A 23,431-nucleotide genomic window follows, 5' to 3' on the forward strand; every position below is an offset into this window, starting at 1 on the left:
CATGTTTATTAGTAATCAAGGAGACTGATAACCAATATTTTGAACTGATATATGTTTGCAGTGAAAATGAAAACTGTAGTGCCAAAATGTATCAACCAGGGATCGAATGTAACTAAGTACTTTACTCCAGTACAATTTTTTGTTTCCATCTCCTGCAGCTTGATGCCATCGAGGCAAATATTGTACATTTTACTCCACTACATTTATTTGATAACTTTAGTCACTAGTTACTTTGCAGATTCATATTTTATTAATAGTCTGGTTTATTATTATTATTACTTGGGAAAAGATTTTTTAATTGAATTACTTAATTGGCAATCTGACAGAAAATGCTGAATATCACATCTGATAATGGGTCAGGCTGATAATCAGTGGATCCCTAGTTCACTGTCCTGTTTTTTTTTCCCCCCCAACAGATGGGATAAAGTATATTATAACAATGTGACTGGAGGTACAAATTTGGTAATGAGGTCATTAGGTTAGGACTAGCGGCCACTTCAGGGAAGTCATGTTTCAGACTTTAAATCCATGTACTCAAAATGTTTCCTCCAGCTGCCCCTCAGGAGACAAAACTGCCGAGGGAGCTTCCTGGTTTGGGACTTTCCCCCCTCTGTGGTGCACCCATAGATTCTGGCTCATGTGTCCAGTGTCCAGTACATGCATTAGACCCCCCCCCCCCCTCTTTTGATTTTAAATCTTCCCAAATCCTTGCAAACTAGTGTTACTCTGTCCTGCTCAAGAGCTGCGGGGACCAAATACTGACCTGAAGGATCAGAGCAAAGCCTTTGAGTGGGTAGCTAATTCCCTCTTTAGCCCTCATCAGCTGTTCTCCGGGCAGGGATGGAGACATGAGCGATAAAGCAAAGCTCGCCCCATCTGGCAGAAAAAATACAAAACTAGCTATTAGAGAAGGAATGAAACGACTTCAGCCACTTGTGTTTGTTTGTTGAACTGTTGGAAGGAAAAAGTACTCCTCTAAATGTCTCCTGCAAACGTATTAGACTGCACTGGTTTTAAGCTAAGTGTATCTATTAAACTGGTAACTGAGTTTATATTATTAATACCATTTTAAACAATACCAACTCATAAATGATACAAAGCGGAGGCCCCTCGAGGCCTCTGTTACGTACAGTGTCAGTGACTCTATTGCCCCCTGTTGCCCCAATTGAGAAATAATACAAGATAAATTGACACTGGGCCCAATTTCATCTTTACTTGAAGTCTGATCTGCTGCTGTTCAGAGTGGTGCCCTAACCTATCAGTTAGCCCTAATGGAGGCCAATATATAGATAAGTGTGTCTTGCCAGGAAAATCAATATCGATGTGGCCCCTGATGGTTTTTGAGTTAGAGTGCTTTGTTTTCTGCCAGTGGCTCGAAGCACAGAGGCTGTGGGTCCTTCTATTAACAATTCCCAGTCAACCTTGAGACGGAGTCGCAGACAGAGACAAGAGATAGAAATAGAAATAGACAGATGGGGTGGTGGAGGTGGAGGTGGAGGTGGAGGGTGGCAGCACTGGTACCAACATCACTAGAGCGTTAGATTTGGTGGAGGATAGAAAAGCATCATCAATGGAGCAAAGAGCCCCGAGGAAGAGTGTGATGGGGCGTAACGAGACAGAGACGGGCCGGGAATTACCAAAATACACTTTCAATTATATGAAAATCATTAGAAAAGAGTATTTTACAAAACTGGAAACATTTAGTAAAGACAACAGTTACGGTTATTTTTGTGAATATAATTTTTTATTATTTTATAACAAGCATCTTGCAATGTTTCTAATTCCAGTCATAGTACATATGTGATGAAAATGACAGAATACAGCTGAATACAGTGTGAACAAACAAAAATCCTGTATGTTGCTTCTGCTCGCCAAATAAATATCAGTCCACTAACAGAAATATACCTTCCCTTTCCAAAGCAAACAGTCCAGTTCAGTTCACCCTCACCTTATTTCTAACAGCACAGTTGTAATTAAAGCTTTGGCACGAGGAAACATACCGAGATCTTTGTATAAAAATAAATATACAGTTTGTGTACAATATCACAGTGTTAGTTAGTTGAGTTAGTTGATTTGAGTTAATGCACCGGCACTCTAGCTGTCATCCTAAATATTATCAGACGGATGCATATGTTGCATTTTCAGTTTTTATGTGGTTTAAATCACATTTCATTATTTTGAGCTGATTGCGAGATGAGCAACAACTTGTTTCACTCCCAATAAAACCCCTTAAAGCCCCTTAAAGCCCCTTAACCTTTCACTTACAACTACTCCATGAAATATAGAACAAATGGGAAAAGTGATTTCTAAACAACAATACAAAATGCATCCCTTTATAACACAAGCAAGCAGTTACTCTTCATGTTTTGTCCTCCTGCACCAGTTTAATCAAACCATTTGCGAAGGATGTTCAGATGTTTGATTTTTAAATGAAATGTAAAGTAGCTCAAAGGTCATTCAGCAGATTCAGTGTGTGGACACGTCAGTGCTCACACAAGAAACACTGTTTGCTTTATTTGACAAAGCTGCACAAAAAGAGCTTCTGATGTGATGAGTGAAGTCCTTTAAGGGACGGTGGCCCAATCACTTTATTCATCGGTGGGTGAAATGCATATAAATATTCTCAAACACCCTGCAGAGTCCACTTCTTTTTATATATTGCAACCACATCCTGAGTGAAGCTCGTTCTTGTGGTGACTAAGTCTGAAACATGATAAACACATTGGGCAAATTTGTAGATGTAAGCTTTATAAATAAAGAAATTGACTCAGCCTAAAAAATAAAATGTGAATTTAAGGCCCAGTACGTAGGATTTTTCTAGTGGTGTGGTTGCTGATTGCTACCAATGATATTAGCTTCGTCCCACCGTCTCCTGCGGTGGCTGCTGAAATCATGAACGTCTTTAGAGAAAGTCTTTGATTCGTCCGTTCGGGTTACTGTAGAAATATGGCGACGCAACATGGCAGACTTATAATCCATGTGTGCCAGCAGGTCTGATGTAATTCTACATGCTGGACTTTTAAAGTTCTGGTATTTATGTTAGATGAGTAATAATGCTTCATGCAGGAACAAACAGAAATCTCGACCGCCGGTACCGAGTCTGTAATCTAAGTCATTCAGTTAGATTTGTCTTTGTTCGCTTGTAACTCAGTTTATTCATGTGATTTGTTTATTTATATAATTTTTTGCCTACATGAACTTTTACAACACTTGCTAAGATGATAATATACTGAGAACTCTTTTAAGAAAGTCAAACTGTACACATGTATTTTACATGACATATATGTTAGTGTCAGCTACAATAAGAGTTTCATCCCAAATACTGATACACTACATTTGTATTCAGTCTCTACACTCCAGCCTAACTGAGTGTCAGCTATAGTTTCCTTTTTCTGCATTACTTGTGGTGCAGCTTGTCTTTATTATTTCCTGTTTTGGTTCTCTGTGTTTTATCTGTGTTACACAAATTGCTTTCATCTTGTAATTTAAATCACTTTCTGTGTGCCACATGATGTATTCTGGGTAATGCTACCAGATACTGGTGTTTGACCATATCCCTCATGAACTAGCCTGGAATTAATAAATCTACAGAGTAGCAAGCCAGATTTGAGTTCATTCAAAATGCCGCAAATAATGTCACAGGTCGGTAACAGCTTTGTTACACATGTGAAGTGTTTCGATTTGTAATGAAACTCTGAATTTACAGTTGGTACATCAACCAGATGATGCAGAATGTGTGCGTTCAGCTGTGCAGCAGTGTCGGCCTCTCTGGTAAACTAACAAGCAGGGGACTCTGGACTGGGAGTCTGGGAGAGCGGTGGTGGTTTGAAAGTCGTACACGTATACGACAGCGAGTGATTGAGAGGAGGTTGGTTGTTATCCATGACCGCAGCAGACGCCATCGAACACTCGTACCCTCTGTTGTGTTGGGACATTATTCCCGACTCTTCAGAAACTGGATTGTCACCTGGAGAAAAACATCAGAACTTAGAATAATGTGTAAAAGGATGAACGCCCGGGTGTTTGTCAGCTGCAGTACCTGTTTCTGAAGAGCAGGATGGACAGACGGCTCTCCGGGGACAGCCCACGGCAGGGACGACTGTTCCTTCCACACCGTTTTCTACCATCATGTAGAACTGCAGAGTCACACAGTCGAGATGTTTATGAGTCTCTATCAACATTTTACAACTACAGCTCCTTCAGACATGCTGCGATGGTGTCCTCAACAAAACCCTGTTGGTTGTAGTCCTGATAATTAGAGCTGCGATTGATGAATCATTGATTAACTGATTAGTTGATCAAACATTAACTGCCTCCTATTTTCATAATAGATAAACTGCTTCTGCTGTTTCAGCTCCTTTAATCTGAGGATTTGCTGCTTCTGGTTTTGAACTGTTAGCAGTTAGCAATTTGAAGACATCACTGGGACATTTTGATCATTTCATAGACTAAGCAATTAATCATGAAAATAATAATGATAGTAAATGATAATGTTGGCCTATTGCTCCTTAAAAATGACAAGTTTAGTTTTATTCATTTTGCTGAATTTGCATCGATTTGAATAGAAGTTGACGAGTACATTATTCAATCAGCACCAGGATTCAGAACTATGGCTCTGCTGAGTCGTTCACCTTCATTACTGGTTCAGTGTATGAAAGCTGTACTGATAACAGCTCTTACCCGTGGCACACTGGTCGTAGTGGACTCTGACATGCTCTCATCTGTCACGCTGGTCTCACTCACATTATCCACCGACGGCTGTTTGTGGAAGAATCTCCTGGTTCTGCGTGGAGGACAGTCAAAGCACGCATGCATTAAATCCCAAGTGTCCTCAAAGTCACTCAGCACATAAATTAACATGTAAATAATCACACAGTCACACGGCATTTATATGGTTATCAAGTCACAGAGGTGGTGCCTTATGGACTCAAATTTAACATGGTAAAATTAGCTCTTTATAACCTGTTAGCAGTGTAATAATTCCCCTTCACACACATTTTTAGTGGATTTGTTTGCATGTTTGAGTTTAAAAAGACAGTTTGTGTTTTTTAGCTGTCAACTGTGTGATATTACGTGTGTATGTGTGTGTGTGTTGCAGAGGAGACTAAACCACCAAACTCAAAAACTGCATAAGTGCACTTGCAGTCAAGTGCAGAAGGCAATTTGAGACAGAGCTATTGGCGGCCATGTAGCGTTTCCACTGGGGTCATACCTCAGCGGCTCCATTTTGTAGCAGAGAAATGACCTATTTTTATGTGTAATTGCTGTAGAACAAGCTAAACCAAGCATGTAATTGAAAGCGTGCCGCTTCCACAGGGGAACCCAGACTCCAAACGTTAGGATGTGGTAGGTGGAGGGGAGGGTCGTGCTTTGTGAGTCAAAAGAGTGAAGGATGCCAGCAGCCTTGTCCATAAGCCAGCGAAACAACCGTAAAACAAATCAGCTACTTAGAGACAGCTCAGGTGGAAATAAAAGGGAGGAGGGGTGGCAGTATGTAGTTTACGTATGCTCCCCTCTCAGCTAACCAGGGTTGCATGCTGCCATTCGTTCCACGTGTGATCTGCTCCCCGACCTCCGGCTGTCATGCCGAGACACCTACATTACACGGCTCATGCCACCCTGGGTTTGATAGACACCTCTAAATGCTGTCAGCTCATTCACTGCTGGAGCAGCTCCTCCCTGGCTATCTGCCCTGCCTCATGCTCCCAGTGTCCAGAAGACTGAACACAATACTGCTTGTATTATACATCATTATTGCGATGTTTATACACCAGCACACACACTGATGATTGTGCAGACACACATAACAGAACTTTTCCCAGATTATTTTAAGTATTTGTTTGGTATCAGGGTGGTAAAGCCTATGAAACCTGCCTAAGACCTTAACAGGGCTCTCACACTGATCTTCACACAAGGGCTCTAACCTTCTTTCTCCCCTCTTTAACTTTTCTCAATGTTCCTTTCCCTCTTTACCCTTTTTGCCTTTCATTTTTTCCTTACTTCCTCTTTTCATTTACTTTACATTGCATCGTTTTGTACGACTGCCTTCATTTTCCACTCTCACCCGTAGCAGTAGGTGACGCATGCAGCGATGGAGAGCAGGGAAACGAGGAGCACCATGCAGGCCGCGATGACCACGTTTCTTCTCTTCTCTTCCTCGGCCTGCTGAAGCTGCCACCACTCCAGATCACTGAACTGACAGCGCTCGCCCACGTAGCCCGACACACAACTGCAACGGGCACAACAGAGTCACAAGTTATAGTTATTTTTCGCCAGAAGTTAAACATGATATTTCCTAAGAGAACATATTTTGTGCAGCCAGGTGAATGGTCAGATTCTATTATTGAGCGAGTAAGATCATACTTTCGTCATAGATTTTAACCTGTTGGTCACATGCATATGATACATTAAATATAAATATAACAACATTTTAAAAGAGAGTATCTCTTTTCAAAACATTACGACCAAATGTTCTGCCTGAACATGACTGATTGGAGCTGGACACGCTGTGATTATGTCTTTCAAGATCACATTTGTAAAATGTTGCTGCACACCAACTTGAATTGTAAATCTTTGTTTGTTCACAGGATGTTTTTAAGCTGCAGATGTGTAACGAACAAACATCCTCTGTTTGACAGTTTAGCCATTTTGTCCTGAGGCATTGACTTTTAATGATGGAACAACAGTGACACCTGCTGCCTGTCAGCTGTAGCAATCACAAAACATGAGAGATGAGCAGATACAAGAGAAAGACACCAGAAGGCCTTCAGTGTGTGGTGCAGGTGGTAATCTATTACTTTTAAATAATGTCGGCCTTTAATGATGCAGTTTTATTCCACAGTGCTGCCTGAGAACATTTAAATGTTTTCCTGGTTGCAGTTTGAGTTACTGCAACTGATCATTGCAAAGAATGAATCGCAGCTTCTAACTGAACTAAACTGCTGCAGTAAACTGTTAAACTTCAGGGTCAGGGGTCACACTGAGGTGTTACACAAGAGGGGTTGTTTACTTGCAAGCGTAGGACTCCATTTCAGGGAAGTAGAAGCAGACGCCCTGGTACAGACAGTAGGACTCGTGCGTGGAAGGGCAGCTCTCTACTGAGGTGTCGTTGTGGTGGCGGGTGGTGACATCAGCAGGGCTACCGGTCGTCAGCCACGGCGTTGTGTTCTCCAACTCTTGAGAGGATAACAGATATCATTTCATTAAATAAGATGGATACACAGTATGTTTGTTTTTACTTTTAATACCTTACATTATGGCCAGTTCCTTCAGTTGTAAAAGTCACAGTACTGATGGAAACTGTATTTGCGGTGAATAATCGAGACGCACCTCGACATGTCTTGCCGTTGCCGTGGTATCCAGCCCGGCACTTGCAGAGATAATTTCCCAACGTGTTTCGACATTCTGCGTTTTTGTCACATTTGTGTGTTTCCTGTTTACACTCATCAATATCTGAAACAAATGGAGGCGAACGTGTTTTAGAGTAATAAGAGTATCACGGTTTTATGAGTTTAGAGTACCAGCTCATCTAAATGAATGTTTTCGTCAGCGTTACAGTTAAAGGAGAACAATGATAGACGACTTCTTTGTAACTTCTCTGGTACATTGTACAAGTTTGTTTTTGGCACCGCTGACTGCTGATATAGACAAACACGTAAACTTGTCAGCAAAGGAAATAATGGTAGAAATAATTGGAACTGGAGTTTAATTTTGAGACTTTGGGCTTCAGCTCCTGTCATTAATGTTTATCATTAATATTATTATCTTTACTTCCAGAGCAGCTCTGCCTCTGTGAAGTGTTTTTATATCTAAAACTCCACTCTGCTCCAGTCTCAGTGCTGTCACGATGCCAAAATGTTCAATTTAAAGCTCTGCTGCAGTAAGTGAGATCAAAGTGTCTCTGTATCAAATGTAATCCTATAAGCTTTCTGCAGGATATGTTACCTCATCCCTTACACATTCATAGTACAGAGACAGAAATACTCACCCACACACAACTGTCCATCACCTGTAAAACCTTCGAGACACAGACAGGTTGGGCTGCCAGCATTCACCAGGCACTGTGCATTTACACCACAGGGATGAGAGTAACACTCATTCTGGTCTGACGGAGAAGGGAACACAGTGTTATAACATGTAGTTATAGTAATGAATGAGAGAAGTACCAGTGATTTGTTAATGATTAATGATGCTCTGTTACCTGAAACCATTTTATCTGTGATGAGAGTTAAACCAGCCTCTGCTTTGTCAGCAGACAGCCCAGGTGTCGTCAGCGGTGCGCTCTCATCGTTCAGTGTTTTGTTTTTGATAGACGTTAAATCGGCGGATTCACTGTCTCCAGATTCTACACAAGGAAGTCATATAGTGAACACGAGCATTCACAGTTTTATGTCACTGTTTATACAGAAGTGTAAAGGATCATTCTGGTATTTTTAAAACCAAGCTCTGTTTTTACATGTTCTGGGGTCTTAGTGATTAATAAGCACATAAAGTAGGTACAAAAAGTTTGGAAAGGTTAGTTTGCATCCAAACTAATGTGTTAAGGCACCAAAGTCACACAATAACACAAACAAACGTGTTGATCGAGGCGGCTATAGATGAGCGACTCTGTGGTCTGCACGGTAAAATGACTGTTTTGTCAATGGAGTCTGGTTGCTTTGAAGAGAGCGGTACAACAGCGTTTCTGGTTAAACAAAACGGAAACTCCAAAAGCTTTTGTAGTGTTTAGTTATTTAGACATTAAAATGTGTGTATATAAAAAAACAAGGCCTAAATTTAAAAATAACATAATTTCCTGTTTATTAAGAAAGCTTCAAATAAATCACCTGCTGTTCCATTTGAAGCGTTGGAGCAGCTTTTACCATCAGCTGATAGGATGTAGCGTGACAGACAGGAGCAGTGGGCGAATCCCAGTTTGCTATCACACACCTGGTCACAACCTCCGTTCAGGTGAAGGCAAACGTTGGCGCCTGAAGATGCAAAATTACCGTTAGAAGCTCAGTCTTACTAGATTGTTAGTGTGGGTGGATTTTGTAACTTGTTTTGTTGTTGCTGGCCTGCAAATATTTATCTCAAATGCTTCCCAGCATCTATAACGATCGTGCCAAAATTAGCTCAGTCAGTGTTTTTGCGTAGTAAATAATCATCTTAGTAAGTACTGACTCATGTGGTGGAAAGATGACAATCAAAATGGGCAGAATAAAATTATCAATAATAATCAATAAAAGCAGTAATGCTTGTGACAGAGTCGTCATGTTTTCGACCCTCAGTGTATATTTTCTGGACGAACTGATCCCTGAAATAAATCCCTGCTGTCTCTGTACCTGGTTTAGCGAGCGGATGAACCACCACAATGGATGCTGGTTGGACCATGTTGCCATGGATACGTTGCAGCTTCTTCCCGGTCCGCTTGTGAACGCTCCTCAGCTGCTGGTGCTCCTGATCCGATATCCACAACCGGTCCTCGAATACGGCGAGGTCAAAAGGTCTCCCTGGATGAATCAGAGTGAAGGGAACGAAGGCTGGAGTTCATTAAGTGCTTCAAGGTGAGAACTGTTGTATATCTTGTGTTCACATTATCATAGAGACGATTGTTTTTAAGGGTTTGTTTGACTTTTTGCTTAATGACAAGACAAGTATAGTCCATCCTGTTGTCAACACAGTGCATGTATATGTGTCACACAAGCCTCACCTACTTGGTTCTCTAACAGGACCTGTCGATCTGAACCATCCAGGGCAGCGGTCTCCACCACACCCCTCCTCTGGTCGCACCAGAACAGCCGATCCTCTGTGAAATCGATGGTCAGGCCGCTCGGTGACTCGAGGTTGGTTCTGGCGATGACAGCGCGGTCTTTCCCTTCCAACGAGGCACTTTCCACAACAGGCTGGGCACCGATATCGGTCCAGAACAACTTCCTCAAATAGTAAAGAAAACATAAAGAGCATTGTAAATTAAGTAGAGGAGATGTATCTATCCCACAGAGCATCCAGTGTGTTCATCACAACTACCAATTATAGTGAAGAAACTTTGAATGTGAAAATGTTGTAGATGTTAAGATGTCGTAGGTAAGATGGTTATATAGTGTAGAAGCAAATGTGTTTCCTGTCAGCCTGGTCAGCAGAGTATTTACCACTCCAGAAGTCCAGGTGATGCCATACTAAGCAACTCCAGCTTAGCTACAGTGCAATGTTGCTTGCAGTAGATTGTTATATTGTCTTTCAGTTCAAGCAGCGGTCAACAGTTTATACTTTCAGCACACACCCGCTCTGCTCAGTGAACCATGAGCATCCACACACCCCATGAATCAAACAGTGGAGCTGCTATTGAGACACTGAAGATTCAGTTTGAGGAAATAAATCACAGCCTGCAGCACCACTGTTTACTGATGGCAAATTAAATCCTTCCAGGTTAGTTGCAGTTAGTTTTTTAAGTAAATTCTGAAGTTAGTATGCACGTCGTCCACACTCACTTTGCCAAAGGATGAACTGCGATTCCTCTTGGTTTTTCCAGCCCTTTGCTTACAATGGTTTCTCTGTTCAGTCCAGCCAAGGAACTGCAGTCAACCGTTGACCGGCTGGTGGATAAACACATACAGGAGTGTAAACAGGAAAACTAAAACCATGATGATTCTGATCATGTTTAGCAACCGAGCAGCTGCTCAGGTAGACTTTTAAACATGTCGTATAACTGTTCCTCTGGATTTGTTTGAGGTTTAATAAAAACAGAACAGAAGAACAAAATGTGATGTGGTCAGAGAACCAAAGCTCGATCAAAGAGTGTGATCTAAAACAGCAAAGTACCAGCATATAACTGAAACAATCATTTCATGAACAATCCTCAACATCTGTCTACAGACTCCACATGCCTTTTATCTGTCCAGTACATCCTGCGGTGGACCCAGTCAATTGCCAGTCCTTCTGGAGAGTCCAAACCGTCAGAGACTAGAACGTCTCTGGACCCACCGTTCAGATCAACCCGCTCAATTGTCTTCTGACTTGTACTGGCAAAGTACACCTTCAAAGTACATATAAAAATGGATGAATAAATGAATTCACTGTGTGAAATAGATGAGTAGCAAAACACTTCATGTGTTCTGTAAAGCAACCATAAAAAATAAAAGTAGATCCATTTAAAAGAATATACAGTTTTTCATTAAACATCGGTGAACTCTACATGACTTCAAGTTACAGTCTGTGTCCACTAGGTGTCACTAGGTGTCTTCACCAAAACCTGAATCTGGTCTACCTCCATTCAGTGACTCCAGAGACCTCAGATCAGTACCTATTCACATTCTACTACAATAGCTTCTATTGAAAAGTCTGAAACAATGTGGTAGTAAAAGATAAAAAGGGTTTTCGTCTCACATTGTTCTGGACGGGGTCATAGTCCAAAGCTATGATTTTTCCTCTGGGCTCTTCCACAAGAGTTTGATCTCCGGAGCCATCAGGACTAATCTGTCGCACATCCACTAGGTTGGCGACGAGGAGATGAGGTGGTGGTCCTGAAGGATACAATACATTTAATTTTGTTTTCAGATTTACTGTTGCAAATGTTAAAATTAGCATTTTATCGTGTTATTTTCACCGTTATTTAAATTACAGAATGTGTGACAGATTAACAGGAAGAAGCCTGTCAGATGAGATGGATGGAGAGTGTTTATGTGTGGGCTGATCCGCCTTATCGGACTGCTTTGCCATAGTATGACTCACCAGAGGCAATGCAGCGCTTGCCATCTTGGTGGAGCTGGTAGCCAGGAAGACAACCACACTGCCACCTAGTAGGGCTGACAGGAGTACAGATCTGACTGCAGCCCCCCCTGTCTGCAGACGAGCAGCCTGCAACAGGACAAACTGTTACACTTACCTACACAGAGACGCTTCTGTTATTCACAGTTAACACAACTCAGCCTTATAAAGTATGTTGATATATTCCTACTTTATATATCGTATTAATGGTAATACAGAATTACTCTGTAATGTAGGACACTTGCTCTTTCCTAATTGTTCCTCCTATCTTTTGATTATTATTCAGTCATTCAGTTATGTTAGCAGATTTTGTGATCTTGTGAGCGCTATGATGCCGAGTGGTGGGTGATCTGATGATTTTAGATCCTGATTAATCTCCAGAATCTAATTTTCAAGTGACTTGAAGCGATTGTCTTATTTAAGCTCCTCTTACTTTTGTTTCCAAACTTCCCCTCGTTGAGAGCAGATCTGCACTACATGAACAAACCAGCAGAGTGATGAACCAACCAGATGGCTCCTCCTTGGGTGACATATTGTAAACAACTCAATGTGAGTGCATCATAGCAGACGAGGAGCTCGTGCCCTAAAATAACTATCTTTAGTGCAACATTGTGTTTTAATGGTGCAAATGGAGAGAATTTCCCAACCTTAATTGAACAAAATGACGAAATATCTGACTCATCTTACTGATGCAGTAACTCAGCCTGTCATTCAGTGTCTAGCTCAGTTTTCTCTGCAGTGTTTAAACTGTAGTGTCAGAAGATAAATCCACAAATGGATAACTTACACCTCAAATGAGAAAACATGAGTATTGTTTTTTTTTTTTTTTTAAATAAGAATTAAACACACAAACAATTACATTCAATTCTGAATATTAGATTTTAGTTTCAGAATGAACTCTCGATGAGGTGTACGATGCTCATCATACCGGTGCAGGCTTGTCCCTTCTCCTGTAGCACAGATCCCTCAGGACACACGCAGACAGCACCCTCATCCGTCGTCAGGCATCCATGGCCGCACTTTGTGATATTGCCTTCACATGGTATGATCTCTGATTGCGTAAAGAAAATATACATTCTTGAAATACTGTTGCAACATTAAAGGAACAATAATGATTAAAGAACATCGTATTATACAAGATGGAGATCACAGGGACGTGACATGTTATTTTGGGGCACAGCAGGTAGTAAATTCAAACAGAGCCAGATGGACAGAAAGCTTCTTACGGCCTTCTCTGTTAAAATCCCTTCATGAAGTCGGCCCTGACCCGATCAAAACAGGTGAAAGTGTGATGAGAATGCAGTCAAAGCCCACACTGTGGTGAGGGTGATGTAATGTTAACTCACAGGAGGACGGTACGTCCTGTTCCTGCTCTTATGGGCGATGGATACAGAGGCAGACCGTACAGATATGAATCTGATGTGAAATAGTTACAGCGTATGTTGCTGTGCCTCCGACTGTTAACTCTTCCCTCGAGGTAGAGGGGGAAGTTATTGCAAGCTTTATGTTTTTTGGGGATAAAATAAAAGATATGCCATTTCACCAACTAGACACCAGCAATGACCATTAAATGAAAAATGAATTATGAAATAAATATGTAGGAAATACACTTAATAATAAAAGAATGAAAGACAACGTGAGGAAATACAAAAATTCTACCCTTCATCGGAAAAAATAAATTAATACTAATGCTGCCGTTTTTTTGTGTGTGTTTTTTTGTGTTTTTTTAAATTCAACTCAAATGATATTATCATAGCCAAAAATCAGGCCTGTATCCTCCTCCATGTCATCTCTGTTGTCATCTCTATTGTCTCGCCTGCTACTTGGCCCCATGCTTGTTGTTTCTTTCTGGACCTTGGCAAAGGTTGTCTGCTAAACGGCTTAGAGAGACAAAGCTGCTGACCAGATATGTTCCCTATTGCAAATGTCACCTCGCCATTTAATCTTATTGTGTCTGTGTGCCATCCCTGTTCTACTGGCCTCATAGCTGTGAGATTAGAAGAGAAGGAAGATTAGGATGTGTTCATAATGTGTCGTAATATGTTGTAAAGTTAATCACTGTTTCGACTTGACGGTGTCTGGAAGAGGAGACAGCAATTTTCACAATCGAACTATAAATAAATATCAAAAAAAAAAAAAAAAAAAAGTATTGCCAAGTCCTTGACAAAATATGTTGGTTTTAGCAGTTTGTTTAACTAAATGAAGTGTTTCTATACGTTCCCTCATGACTGCAGTGCCAAGATATTAGATTGTCTGAAGCATCTGCTCACTGACAGAATCTATTGTTGTGTTCGCAGACAACAGACCTGCATTATGTCAGAGGGGAACGAGCAGACGCAGACTGATGTAGAGAAGCTATATGGAATATACCAATGAGGAAAACCATAAAGATACACACAACATACAGAACAACATGTTTTAGTGACCATTATTATCAGAAACCTGTCTGATTATCCAGTAAACAGATCAGTCAGTCAATTAAATTCTTAAAAACAACCTTTTTACCTACTTTAATATGACATCCGTGCTTCTGTCTCCCTCACACAGCCCCTCAGTCTCAGCACTGGACCTTTAGTGACAAAGTGTCAGCGCTTTGACCCGAATAGCCTGACACATAATTGGCAGCTCGCATGTGTCTAGTCTAGGATGTCTAGCATATGACCCAGCCTCTTTATTGGCTCTGTAGGGTCAAAGTCGTGTCTGGGGGACAAATGCCACCTTTCATAGCACCACAAAAGGAAGAGGTTCTCATCTGAAACCAGAGCTACATTCATTATGCTGACCTGAACAAAGTGCAAGTGTTGTCACTTTTTGAATAAAACCTGCACTTTTCTAATCTCTTTCTTATTTCGCTGAGCAATGATTCTGCACAGCTCGTCCTAAAAGCTTCAGAAACACAGAAATTGAGGAGAACATTTCCCTAGTTGTCCATTTTACAGTTTATAATAAAGTCCTGAATCTCTATATATGCGTGTGTGAATGCAGAATCTGTAGGAAAAGGACAAGACTTTGGTATTTCAAGTGTTCTGGTTTCTATTTGTAGTGCGATTAGTATTGAAATACAATCTTTGAACCCAGAGGCTATCCTCTAAGGTTTAGCTTTTTACTAGTTTTTAAACATAATTATCTGCAATCATATGCAGATTAATTCTTGTATCTCACAATGCTAATTGGAGAGTCAACAATGACTGGTGCACAGAAGTGTAAGTCTTGGCCTGGATAAAAGTTATCCTATATTTGCTACACCAGAGGCCACAAAACTAGAAGGTTCAGAGATGGTACCTAACATACAGCTTCAGATAGGACAAAACTGCCAGGTCTAATCAATAGTTGAGCCAATGCTACTGTCTCAATCATTAAAAGTGAAACAGGTTTGTCACCAGAACTAGAAGTATTGCTAAATGACTTCACTGCAGGCTCGATCTGTTGCTCTGTAACTTTATCTGTTCATGGTTCTGCTGGTGTGAACAGGTATCCAGTTGAAACTAAGGCTTTATAGGAAATTGACTTATAATGGGATCTGAATTGTAAATCTTATCAGCATGATAACAATAACAAATCTGTTTCCGGTGTACCTTGACACGTCTTCCTGTCCGGTAGGAGGGCGTATCCTTTAGGGCAGGTACAGAAATAGGAGCCGGGGATGTTTTCACAGCCGAGGGAGCAGCCGTGGTTCCAGAGGGCACATTCATTCACATCTGTGCCACACAGACTCAAACAGTGACAAACCTCTCTTTGTTATGTTAGTGCATGCTCTTATTTATCATGTGGATTTTGCTATCGTAGAAATCACTTCAATCAATATTGTAGAAACCTTTTTAAAACGTTTTTTCTTATGATTATACATTTAAATCTTGACTGAACAGCCTCCATACCTTCACAGTGAGTGCCCTGCCTGCTGAGAGCAAAGCCTTCGCTGCACTGGCAGGTCCCTTGTTCGCCTCGACTGGAGCAAACATCCACACAATTCCCACTCTGTTCATCACAACCTGTTTGAAAGGTAATTAACGGTAATATGTTATTAAAACATTGTGATTTGAATCTAAAATAATGTGAATAAGTAAGTTCAGCTGTAACCTGGAGATGATGGCTGGGGGTCTACCATTGGCTGGTTGAGTGGATGTACAACCTTGATATCAAGTGGAGGTTTAGCCATCGGTTTGATGTTAACAGTCAGTGTCTCTCCACCGCTGTGCTTATTAACCTGTTTTATTACTCGAGATGCAGCATCAGTGTAGTACAAGTGCTCCAGAAAGACTGATATCCCCAGTGACTGAGACCTGAACAGACGAGACAGAAACAAGTGTGTTACAGGAAAACTACTAACGAAACTAGAAGGATACAGAAGTAACTGGAGTACAACGACACACTCACCGCAGTGGCTGATCTATGATGTGCAGGACGTTCCCATTGTAATCACAAGAGGCAATGGCACTTTCTCCCTGCAGACCGAACTGAACCCAGAACAGTCTTTTCTCCTCTCGGTCGATCGACAGCGCCTTTAGTTGTTCAGTGATTTTAATAAGTGTAGTTTTCCTCTGACCCGTCACATCAGACCGCTGAATGCTTGGAGTCGTTCCACCAGACAGCCAAAAAAGAAACCTGCGTTTTTTTCATTGAGAAAAGGGCCTTTGCAGTTAATTTTGTTCAAAGTTATTTGCTGGCTTTATGTGTCAGTTACAAAACAGTGCAAATGATTTCAAATGAATACCCTGGCATTTTATTATCATAGATAACATTAAATGTGAATATAAATCCTTCCCTCACATTATTTACTGCTGCATTATCCACTTGCCAGTTTACTGGACCAATAAATCTTTGTGGCAGAGGTCGCTGGCATGTGACCGTCAGTGTGTCACTTTGCACCTCTGTGTCTGCCGTGATGGAGGCAGATGAAACATTTATACTAACACACAGACAAAGTACCAGTGATCTGAACGACGTGAGGTGCTGTATGAGAACCATCAGCTCTGCTCACTCTTAGCTTTTCATTTAATAAACACAATATCATTTCACCCCTCACATAATCTGCCTTCATGTAACAAGAGGCCAACAGCACGTGATGTGGTACCTGTTGGTGGGGTCAACAGTTATACAACTTGGCTCGGTCAAGTGTCTTAAAAGAGTCCTTTCATTTTTTCCGTTTATGTCCATTCTCTTGATTTTTCCCTTTTCGCCACTTGTCCAGAACACACTGTTCCAGATCCAGTCCACTGCCAGGCCCGAGATGTGTTTGTCAGACGAGAACAGTTTCTGGAACACAAATGTTCAAGTTAGAGTTTTTTTAATCAAACCTCAGAGCAATGCACACACGTCACATCTAAAGAAAAACACACTCAGTATTTGAGTTTTGGTGATTAGTTATTGGTCTCTACAAGCTCCTCGACGACTGTAGAGCAGTTACACAATCACCTGTCTGTGTGCTCCCCTCACTGAGGCTTTGTAGATGACCCCGGTGTGTTTGTCGGCCCAGTAAACTCTCTCTTCTCTGAAGTGAAAGTCGAGCAGGACAGAACTTCCCACCCCGGCCACGAGCCTTCTCTGGTTCTTCCCGTCAAGATCCATCCGATGAATGGCTTTACCATGGCCGAATATCATGAAGGGCTGTGAGACTTGACAACAAAGAAAAACAAAACTTCACATCTTCCATATATCTTTTGAAAGGCACAGCACAGGTCGTTACAAAGACAACATCTAATGACAAAGATACCTCAGTATTTGGTGCTCAGTAGTGGAATAGTCCTCAATCATACCAGTATTTAGTGGGTTTATGTTTTAAAAGGGCAAATAATCTACAGCTGTATGTCATTTCTAGATGCTCCAGTGATCCATGCAATGTTTATACCTGTTTATACGACTCAGGTGTTTGTACCAGGGTTTAATTTTGTCAAATTACTCAGTATATGTAGGGCTGCAATTTAATGTGGTTATTATTTCCTTCGATTTGCTCGTATTATCCAACCAAAAATATTCCATTAACTGTCACATACTATCAAGAAAAGCACCATATCCTCCCACTTGAGAAGCTGAAATCAGAATATTTGGCATTTTTACTTGAAAAATAACTAAAATAGATACTGATTACATTAATGTACACTGATTAATCGACTTCCAACCACCATTTTACCGACTGCTTCACAGCAGCATATTTATCTTCAATCTTTAAATTGTGTACCAGTGTAAAAGCAGAGCAGTTGAAGGTCGCAGGTTATTGAAGCGTGAAGGTAGAAATCTACGGCAGGATTTAACATTTTATTAGCTGCTTTATCCTCTTTGTGACACACTGCAGTTGTCATTTGTCAAATTCTCTGATTGAATCCTATTCATGTCTGTAATGGGGTGAAGTTCAAGGCAGACTCGGCTGCTTCTGGATGAAACATTATCCCTCAGCAACAAATCGCTCTTGTGCTGTCCTGCGACTCCAACAATACTCTGTAATGGATGACGTCAAACGCTGAAGCATTTAACATTTGTAAATGGATTTGAGTAAATGTCTCTTCTAACATGTCCATCATTGAAAACACTGAACACATTTCATCATACATGTAATTCAGTCAGGAGCCTGTTAAACAAACTTGGATATTAAGTGAAAACGAATGTGTTGGCCGTCTGGATGTCTATTGATACAAGGTGCTCCGGTCTGTCATGGTAATAACACTGTCATGTGCAGCCATGGGTACCACTCTTAACTCTGTGGAATGAAGAAAACAATGAGCAACACCAGACAAACAACACAATGAAATGTATGTTCCCTGGATGGCCACTGGTGCTGTGTTGCTAGGAGGCATCCCGATGAATCATTAATTGACAAGTTCACATGGTGGTCAACATGATTCTTGGCCCAGTGTGCTCAGTTAATTGGATGTTATTGGGAAAACTAGTAATTTCAATCCAACCTCTCCCATTTCACAAATACCAAAGGAAATCAGTCGTGTGTTTTTAATCTGCCAGCAAAGTGACACAAAAAGTGGTTCTCCCAATGCACAACACGATCAATCTGAACATTGATTTCCTGATTTACATGGTGGTAGAATTTGTTAGGGCAGTCTGAGAGGTCTTTGTGGAAGACATTTCATTAGGTCATCCAATACGATCCTGTTGCTCATCAAAACAATCACCTGTTGGAATATCTGAGCTCAATAAGGAACATTGTGTATTGACAGGAAGTGTTTAACAATGTGACAAAGCATGAGATTAAATTTGGCACACTGTTTACACCAAGCGAGCATAAATGCTTCATTAACACCACCTGATGTATGTGGCTGCAGTTGGCTGTTGTAGAAGTTGCTGCAAATGATCAGGTACTGTTGATTTACAGACTTGTTGTGTTAATCAGTGAATCAAGTATTTAATTATCTGAAATTGCAAAAGAAAGGCATTCCCACCTGTTCATTTTGGCTGTACAGTATTTTCAATTGAGTTAATCCTGCCATATATTGATATTAATATGTGAAATTATATCCAAGAAGATTAAATCCTTATCACCCACCGCTAATGACAATCCTTAATACATGTGAGGAAAATGCTAGTTTCTGTAACCAGATATGCAGAATGATGTTGTGTGAATGCTGTTGACGCCACTTGGCCTCTAATAACTTTCACAACCTTCAGACCAAACGATAAAAATGCCTTTTGAATAATAAATATATTTTCATAAGGAGCAAAACAGTATTTAGTAAAGTCAGGACTTATGCCACAGTATGTGCTGCTCCAAATAAAATATTTAAAGTTGACTGTGCGACTGCTTTTCACATATGGCTCCAACATCTACACTGACGTCCAGTATTCAGTGAGCAGAGAAGAAATGATGTAAACCACCTCTAAGGGTAACATGCTGCTGTAGCTGACCGTGACCCTTGACCTCTCTGTGGAGGACACAGAATAGTGATGCTAATTCATGATACAAAATTATAATAATTTTCATTTTAAGTTCAGGTTCTGCTGAGGTTAAATTCAGCTTACTGTACCAGTGCTTCATGGCATTGAAGTGTGCGCTCAGATTTGGATATCTAGCAACTCAGAAAATGTTTGATTTTGTATCACTGACGTAAAAGTCTTGAAATGAAAAAACATACAAACTAAGTCATCTAGGTTTAGATATACTGAACGCTGTTCTACTTCCCTGTCCAACCTGCCCTGTGATAATGTCATATTACTTTATAATTGCATCAAAAGTACCAATTTTACCCAGAAAATATGCTGTTCTTGATTATATTAGGATTTCCATCTTTGCTACTCTCTTTTGCGGAGCACAATAAATCAACAAAACGATTTGTAGACGTCTGACACATGGTCTATGGAAGAAACAGACTGGATATTCAGCAGAGTGTCCAGCAGTCTGTACTTTCATTTGAAACTTACCCACACAGGTAATGTTTCTCCCCACTCGGGATAGGCGTTCATCCCAACATGCTGTGCTGAGGGCCAAGGCTCCAGAGCTTTGCACCATGAAATAGATGAGCGCTGCTGTGATCGTTGCAGCCAACATAATCCTGCGCTCCGTCCTGTCTCGGGAGCAGCACTTGTTCAGTTTTTCTCAGGCATTCCCTCTGTTAGCGCTGGCACACAAGAATTCCCCAAAATGAAGCAACATTTGCTCGTTCACTTTTGGCATCCTTGTCCAAGACCGTGGATCTTTACATACCGGAAGATCTCAACTTAACGACAGATGTACCCCAATGAAAAGATGGAGTACCCAGACTGAAGAGGATGATCCTGCCACTGCAGTGTTCAACCAAAAAAAAAAAAACCTGTGTGGGATCTTGCTCACTCCCCACTTCGGCCCCCAGTCTGTTTTGGAAGCAAAGATTGAAATTCCTGACACCCCTGTGGTAAATTTTGCACATGCTAGTCCAGCATTGGAGCAAGATCTTCTTTAAGCTGCAGTCAGTGTCTCAAGCAGAATGTGGAATATGCAAGAAATGAGGCTGGGCTAAAGAAAGGTCCCACATAACAACAACATCTGAGCGTCACTCCACCCCCTGACCCATGTCCCTTCTGAATGTGGATGGATGTTTCTGTTTGAGACAGAGTTTTTGTGTCTGGGCGAGACAGACTGGGGGGTGACCACTGCACATGAAGCTATCAGACTGAACACAACCCTAGAATATTTATTTATTCATTAATAGTGGAACAAAATTGACCTTTGGGGACCCATTTTCAAACTAGAACACCATTTATTAATGACATACACTTACAGTACAACTGAAATTAACCCATGCCACACACACAATAGACACTGTGTGTTGTGTCATGTGTGTGAATGAGAAGTCAGTGTGTCAGACTGTCTCCTGTTGAAGTTCATCTGGCTTCCGGGGCGAATCGGTAGAATGAGTAATTTATAGAGAATGGAGGAGGAGTGAAGCAGATTATCTCTAATTTGTTTGTCCTCTTTTTGCCCAGGAGAACAACCAACAGACTCCACGAACCAAAACCTCTATTCATACCCTCCATGACTAGGATATTGTCAGTAACAACGTCACCGGTAACCTTGTAGAGGAGCAGCAGAAGATTTACAGACTTGTCTCCAGACTAATGTCAGTGGTCTGAAGGGCTCCAACCTTTTCCCACGGTTTCACCCCGGCAGATGTAAATGAAAATGTTAATGTCTTTAAAAAGGTGTGTATCTGGGATATAAAATAGATGCTGCTGCCACATTATTATTTCATTATAGTTCTTGATGCCTAAAATCTGTAAAATTGTATTATTTTGTATAAATATTACAATATATTGGTGTGTCAATGTGTATAGTGTTGTTTTAAACTGAAATATATTCACCAGGTTTGTCAGGTCACAAGTGTTTCTACCAATTACATTTTTTAAAATGATTTCTGCAAATAATTTACTGTTGTGTTCAAATGTGTCGGCTGGATTTTGGTATTTAATGCTACATTAGCTGCGCCATGATTTTTGCTGTTATTTAAGTGTCTGGGTTGCAGCTTTATGATTAACTGCGCTGATTTATCACGTTGCCTTGTGTCTGACCTTTGAATTAAAGGGCTAATGACAAGTTTATTCTGTCACATAAACCTCAAATTGGAAGCAAATCTGACTAATTACACTCATTTATCTCTTTATTTACAAAATGGTTGAACAACCACAACAGTCTTCGAGCCATGTCTTTTTATAGCTGTTATATATTCTGTCACTACTTGCATGTGGCCAATTTTCCACTGGACTGCTATAATGGCACCAAGTCAGCGTGGTGCCAGAGGATTGTGATGCAACTGCAAAGCCTCTAGAGCTGTGAAGTATCTCGCCCCCAGTTGGCCTGTCTTGCGTTTATTGACCCCAGCCCAGTGGCAACTGTTTATTGATTAAAGAAGAAATCTGTTGCATCTGCCTTTATCAGTCTGTTCAGTGATCTATAAATCCGTCTGTCTCTCGTTTTCCTCTCTGTCCTGCTGGCTCTCTTGCTTCTGAGATCTACTTAGTATCATCTGTCTGTCTATCCATAAATCCAGTGCATACCAGTCATCAACAGCCCGGCCCATCCCCGTCCACCATCCAATCATTCTGTTTATTAAAACAGCTTGGCTGTTGCCATTATAACAGCACAGCTGGCATTAGAGATTACCTTGTGCTGCAGGCTCATAGAGCTGGTGGCACAGAGGTAACCATGGGAACAGTTTTCCAAGTCCAGCCGTCATCTTATCAGGATTTACGGCAGCGCTCGTTCAGATGTTCAGAGAGCGTGACAACTGTGACCCACTGATTTTCAGGATGAACACGTCTGCTCTTGTTTATAACTGATTGAGCACATGTGATATGTCTCTGCAGCTTTCTGTGTCCACTTCTATTCCTAAATAACATTAATCATATTTCAGTAGCAACCTCCATATATTGCTCCTACTTTATGTAGTCTGTTTAATTCAGAACAGATATTATGCAGTTTCAGCCCTGTGGTGAGGGAAGCATGATGACGGTAGAGAGTACCATGTGTAGTTTCATCTGGTGAAGCCTAGAAGCAGCACACAACCTGTTGCTGATGGAAAAATGAATAGAGATTATGGGAGAAGCCAAAATGCCGATCAAATTAAGTAAAAGATATCAACAATGTTCATATTGTATAGTGCCAGAGAGGGAGATGCTCATTCTCAACCCTTTTGATTTGAACCCCAAGAAAATCTGTAAATCTCATATATACGCAACATTTTCTCTAAATTTGAAAAATTTGTATTTGAGACACCTATTAGTCCTGTGTTTGTCCGTCTACTAAGGCAACATGGTACAACACACAACACAACAGTACGCGACACACAAATAGAATTCAACAATTGTTCAGTTTATTAAAAACAAATGTACAACTCCATTTATAGACAAATATATAGACAAAGTCATAGAAACAGGCAATATTTATTAGACAACCCTTGTATTCTATCAAACACACTGACAGTACTTTCTGGTCCATTAAGGCAACAATCAGCTTGTTGCTAAGAGCAACAATGATGTTGTAAATGTGATGGGAAGTGGATAATGGGTCTTCTTTGACACCACGTGATTATGTGTGACACTTAAACTTTGGCATTCGATATAACATAAAACACCACACACAGTTAACTCTTTGCATGGTACTATTCATAAGTTATATAAGTCCAACAAAGGTGCTGAGCTGCAGTGGCAACCATTCAAACTTCTTTATCAAATATAAGGCTCCAAAACAAATAAGGACATGAATGAAAATGTC

General features: G+C 40.8%; 1 protein-coding gene across 1 annotated transcript; it reads right to left on the bottom strand.

Annotated features, from left to right (window-relative positions):
- Positions 1–1,894: 1,894 nt before the first annotated feature.
- egf (epidermal growth factor) lies at positions 1,895–20,273 on the bottom strand. Its single transcript, XM_084352829.1, has 23 exons — positions 20,107–20,273; positions 17,158–17,357; positions 16,817–16,998; positions 16,120–16,347; positions 15,823–16,025; positions 15,621–15,734; positions 15,321–15,443; positions 12,674–12,796; positions 11,710–11,835; positions 11,365–11,501; positions 10,866–11,014; positions 10,470–10,574; positions 9,692–9,915; positions 9,324–9,491; positions 8,826–8,969; positions 8,201–8,344; positions 7,988–8,104; positions 7,330–7,452; positions 7,010–7,175; positions 6,065–6,229; positions 4,681–4,783; positions 4,040–4,136; positions 1,895–3,967 (listed from the first exon to the last, which is right to left on the bottom strand). The coding sequence occupies exons 1-23, from the start codon at positions 20,231–20,233 to the stop codon at positions 3,777–3,779; spliced, it is 3,459 nt and encodes a 1,152-aa protein (XP_084208955.1). The 5' UTR covers positions 20,234–20,273; the 3' UTR covers positions 1,895–3,776.
- Positions 20,274–23,431: the final 3,158 nt, after the last annotated feature.

This window comes from Pagrus pagrus (genome assembly GCF_965226575.1).
Source record: "Pagrus pagrus genome assembly, chromosome: 5".
In the NCBI taxonomy this organism is placed as follows: Eukaryota; Metazoa; Chordata; class Actinopteri; order Spariformes; family Sparidae; genus Pagrus; species Pagrus pagrus.

What these genes read in the sequence shown, in the direction of transcription:
- egf (XM_084352829.1), bottom strand. Translation starts at nt 20,233, where the DNA reads ATGTTGGCTGCAACGATCACAGCAGCGCTCATCTATTTCATGGTGCAA. An exon ending in ATGACCCCGTCCAGAACAAT is followed by an intron (nt 11,015 to 11,364) that starts GTGAGACGAAAA and finishes TGTACTTTGAAG; the next exon opens with GTGTACTTTGCCAGTACAAG. An exon ending in ATGGAGTCCTACGCTTGCAA is followed by an intron (nt 6,230 to 7,009) that starts GTAAACAACCCC and finishes TGCCCGTTGCAG; the next exon opens with TTGTGTGTCGGGCTACGTGG.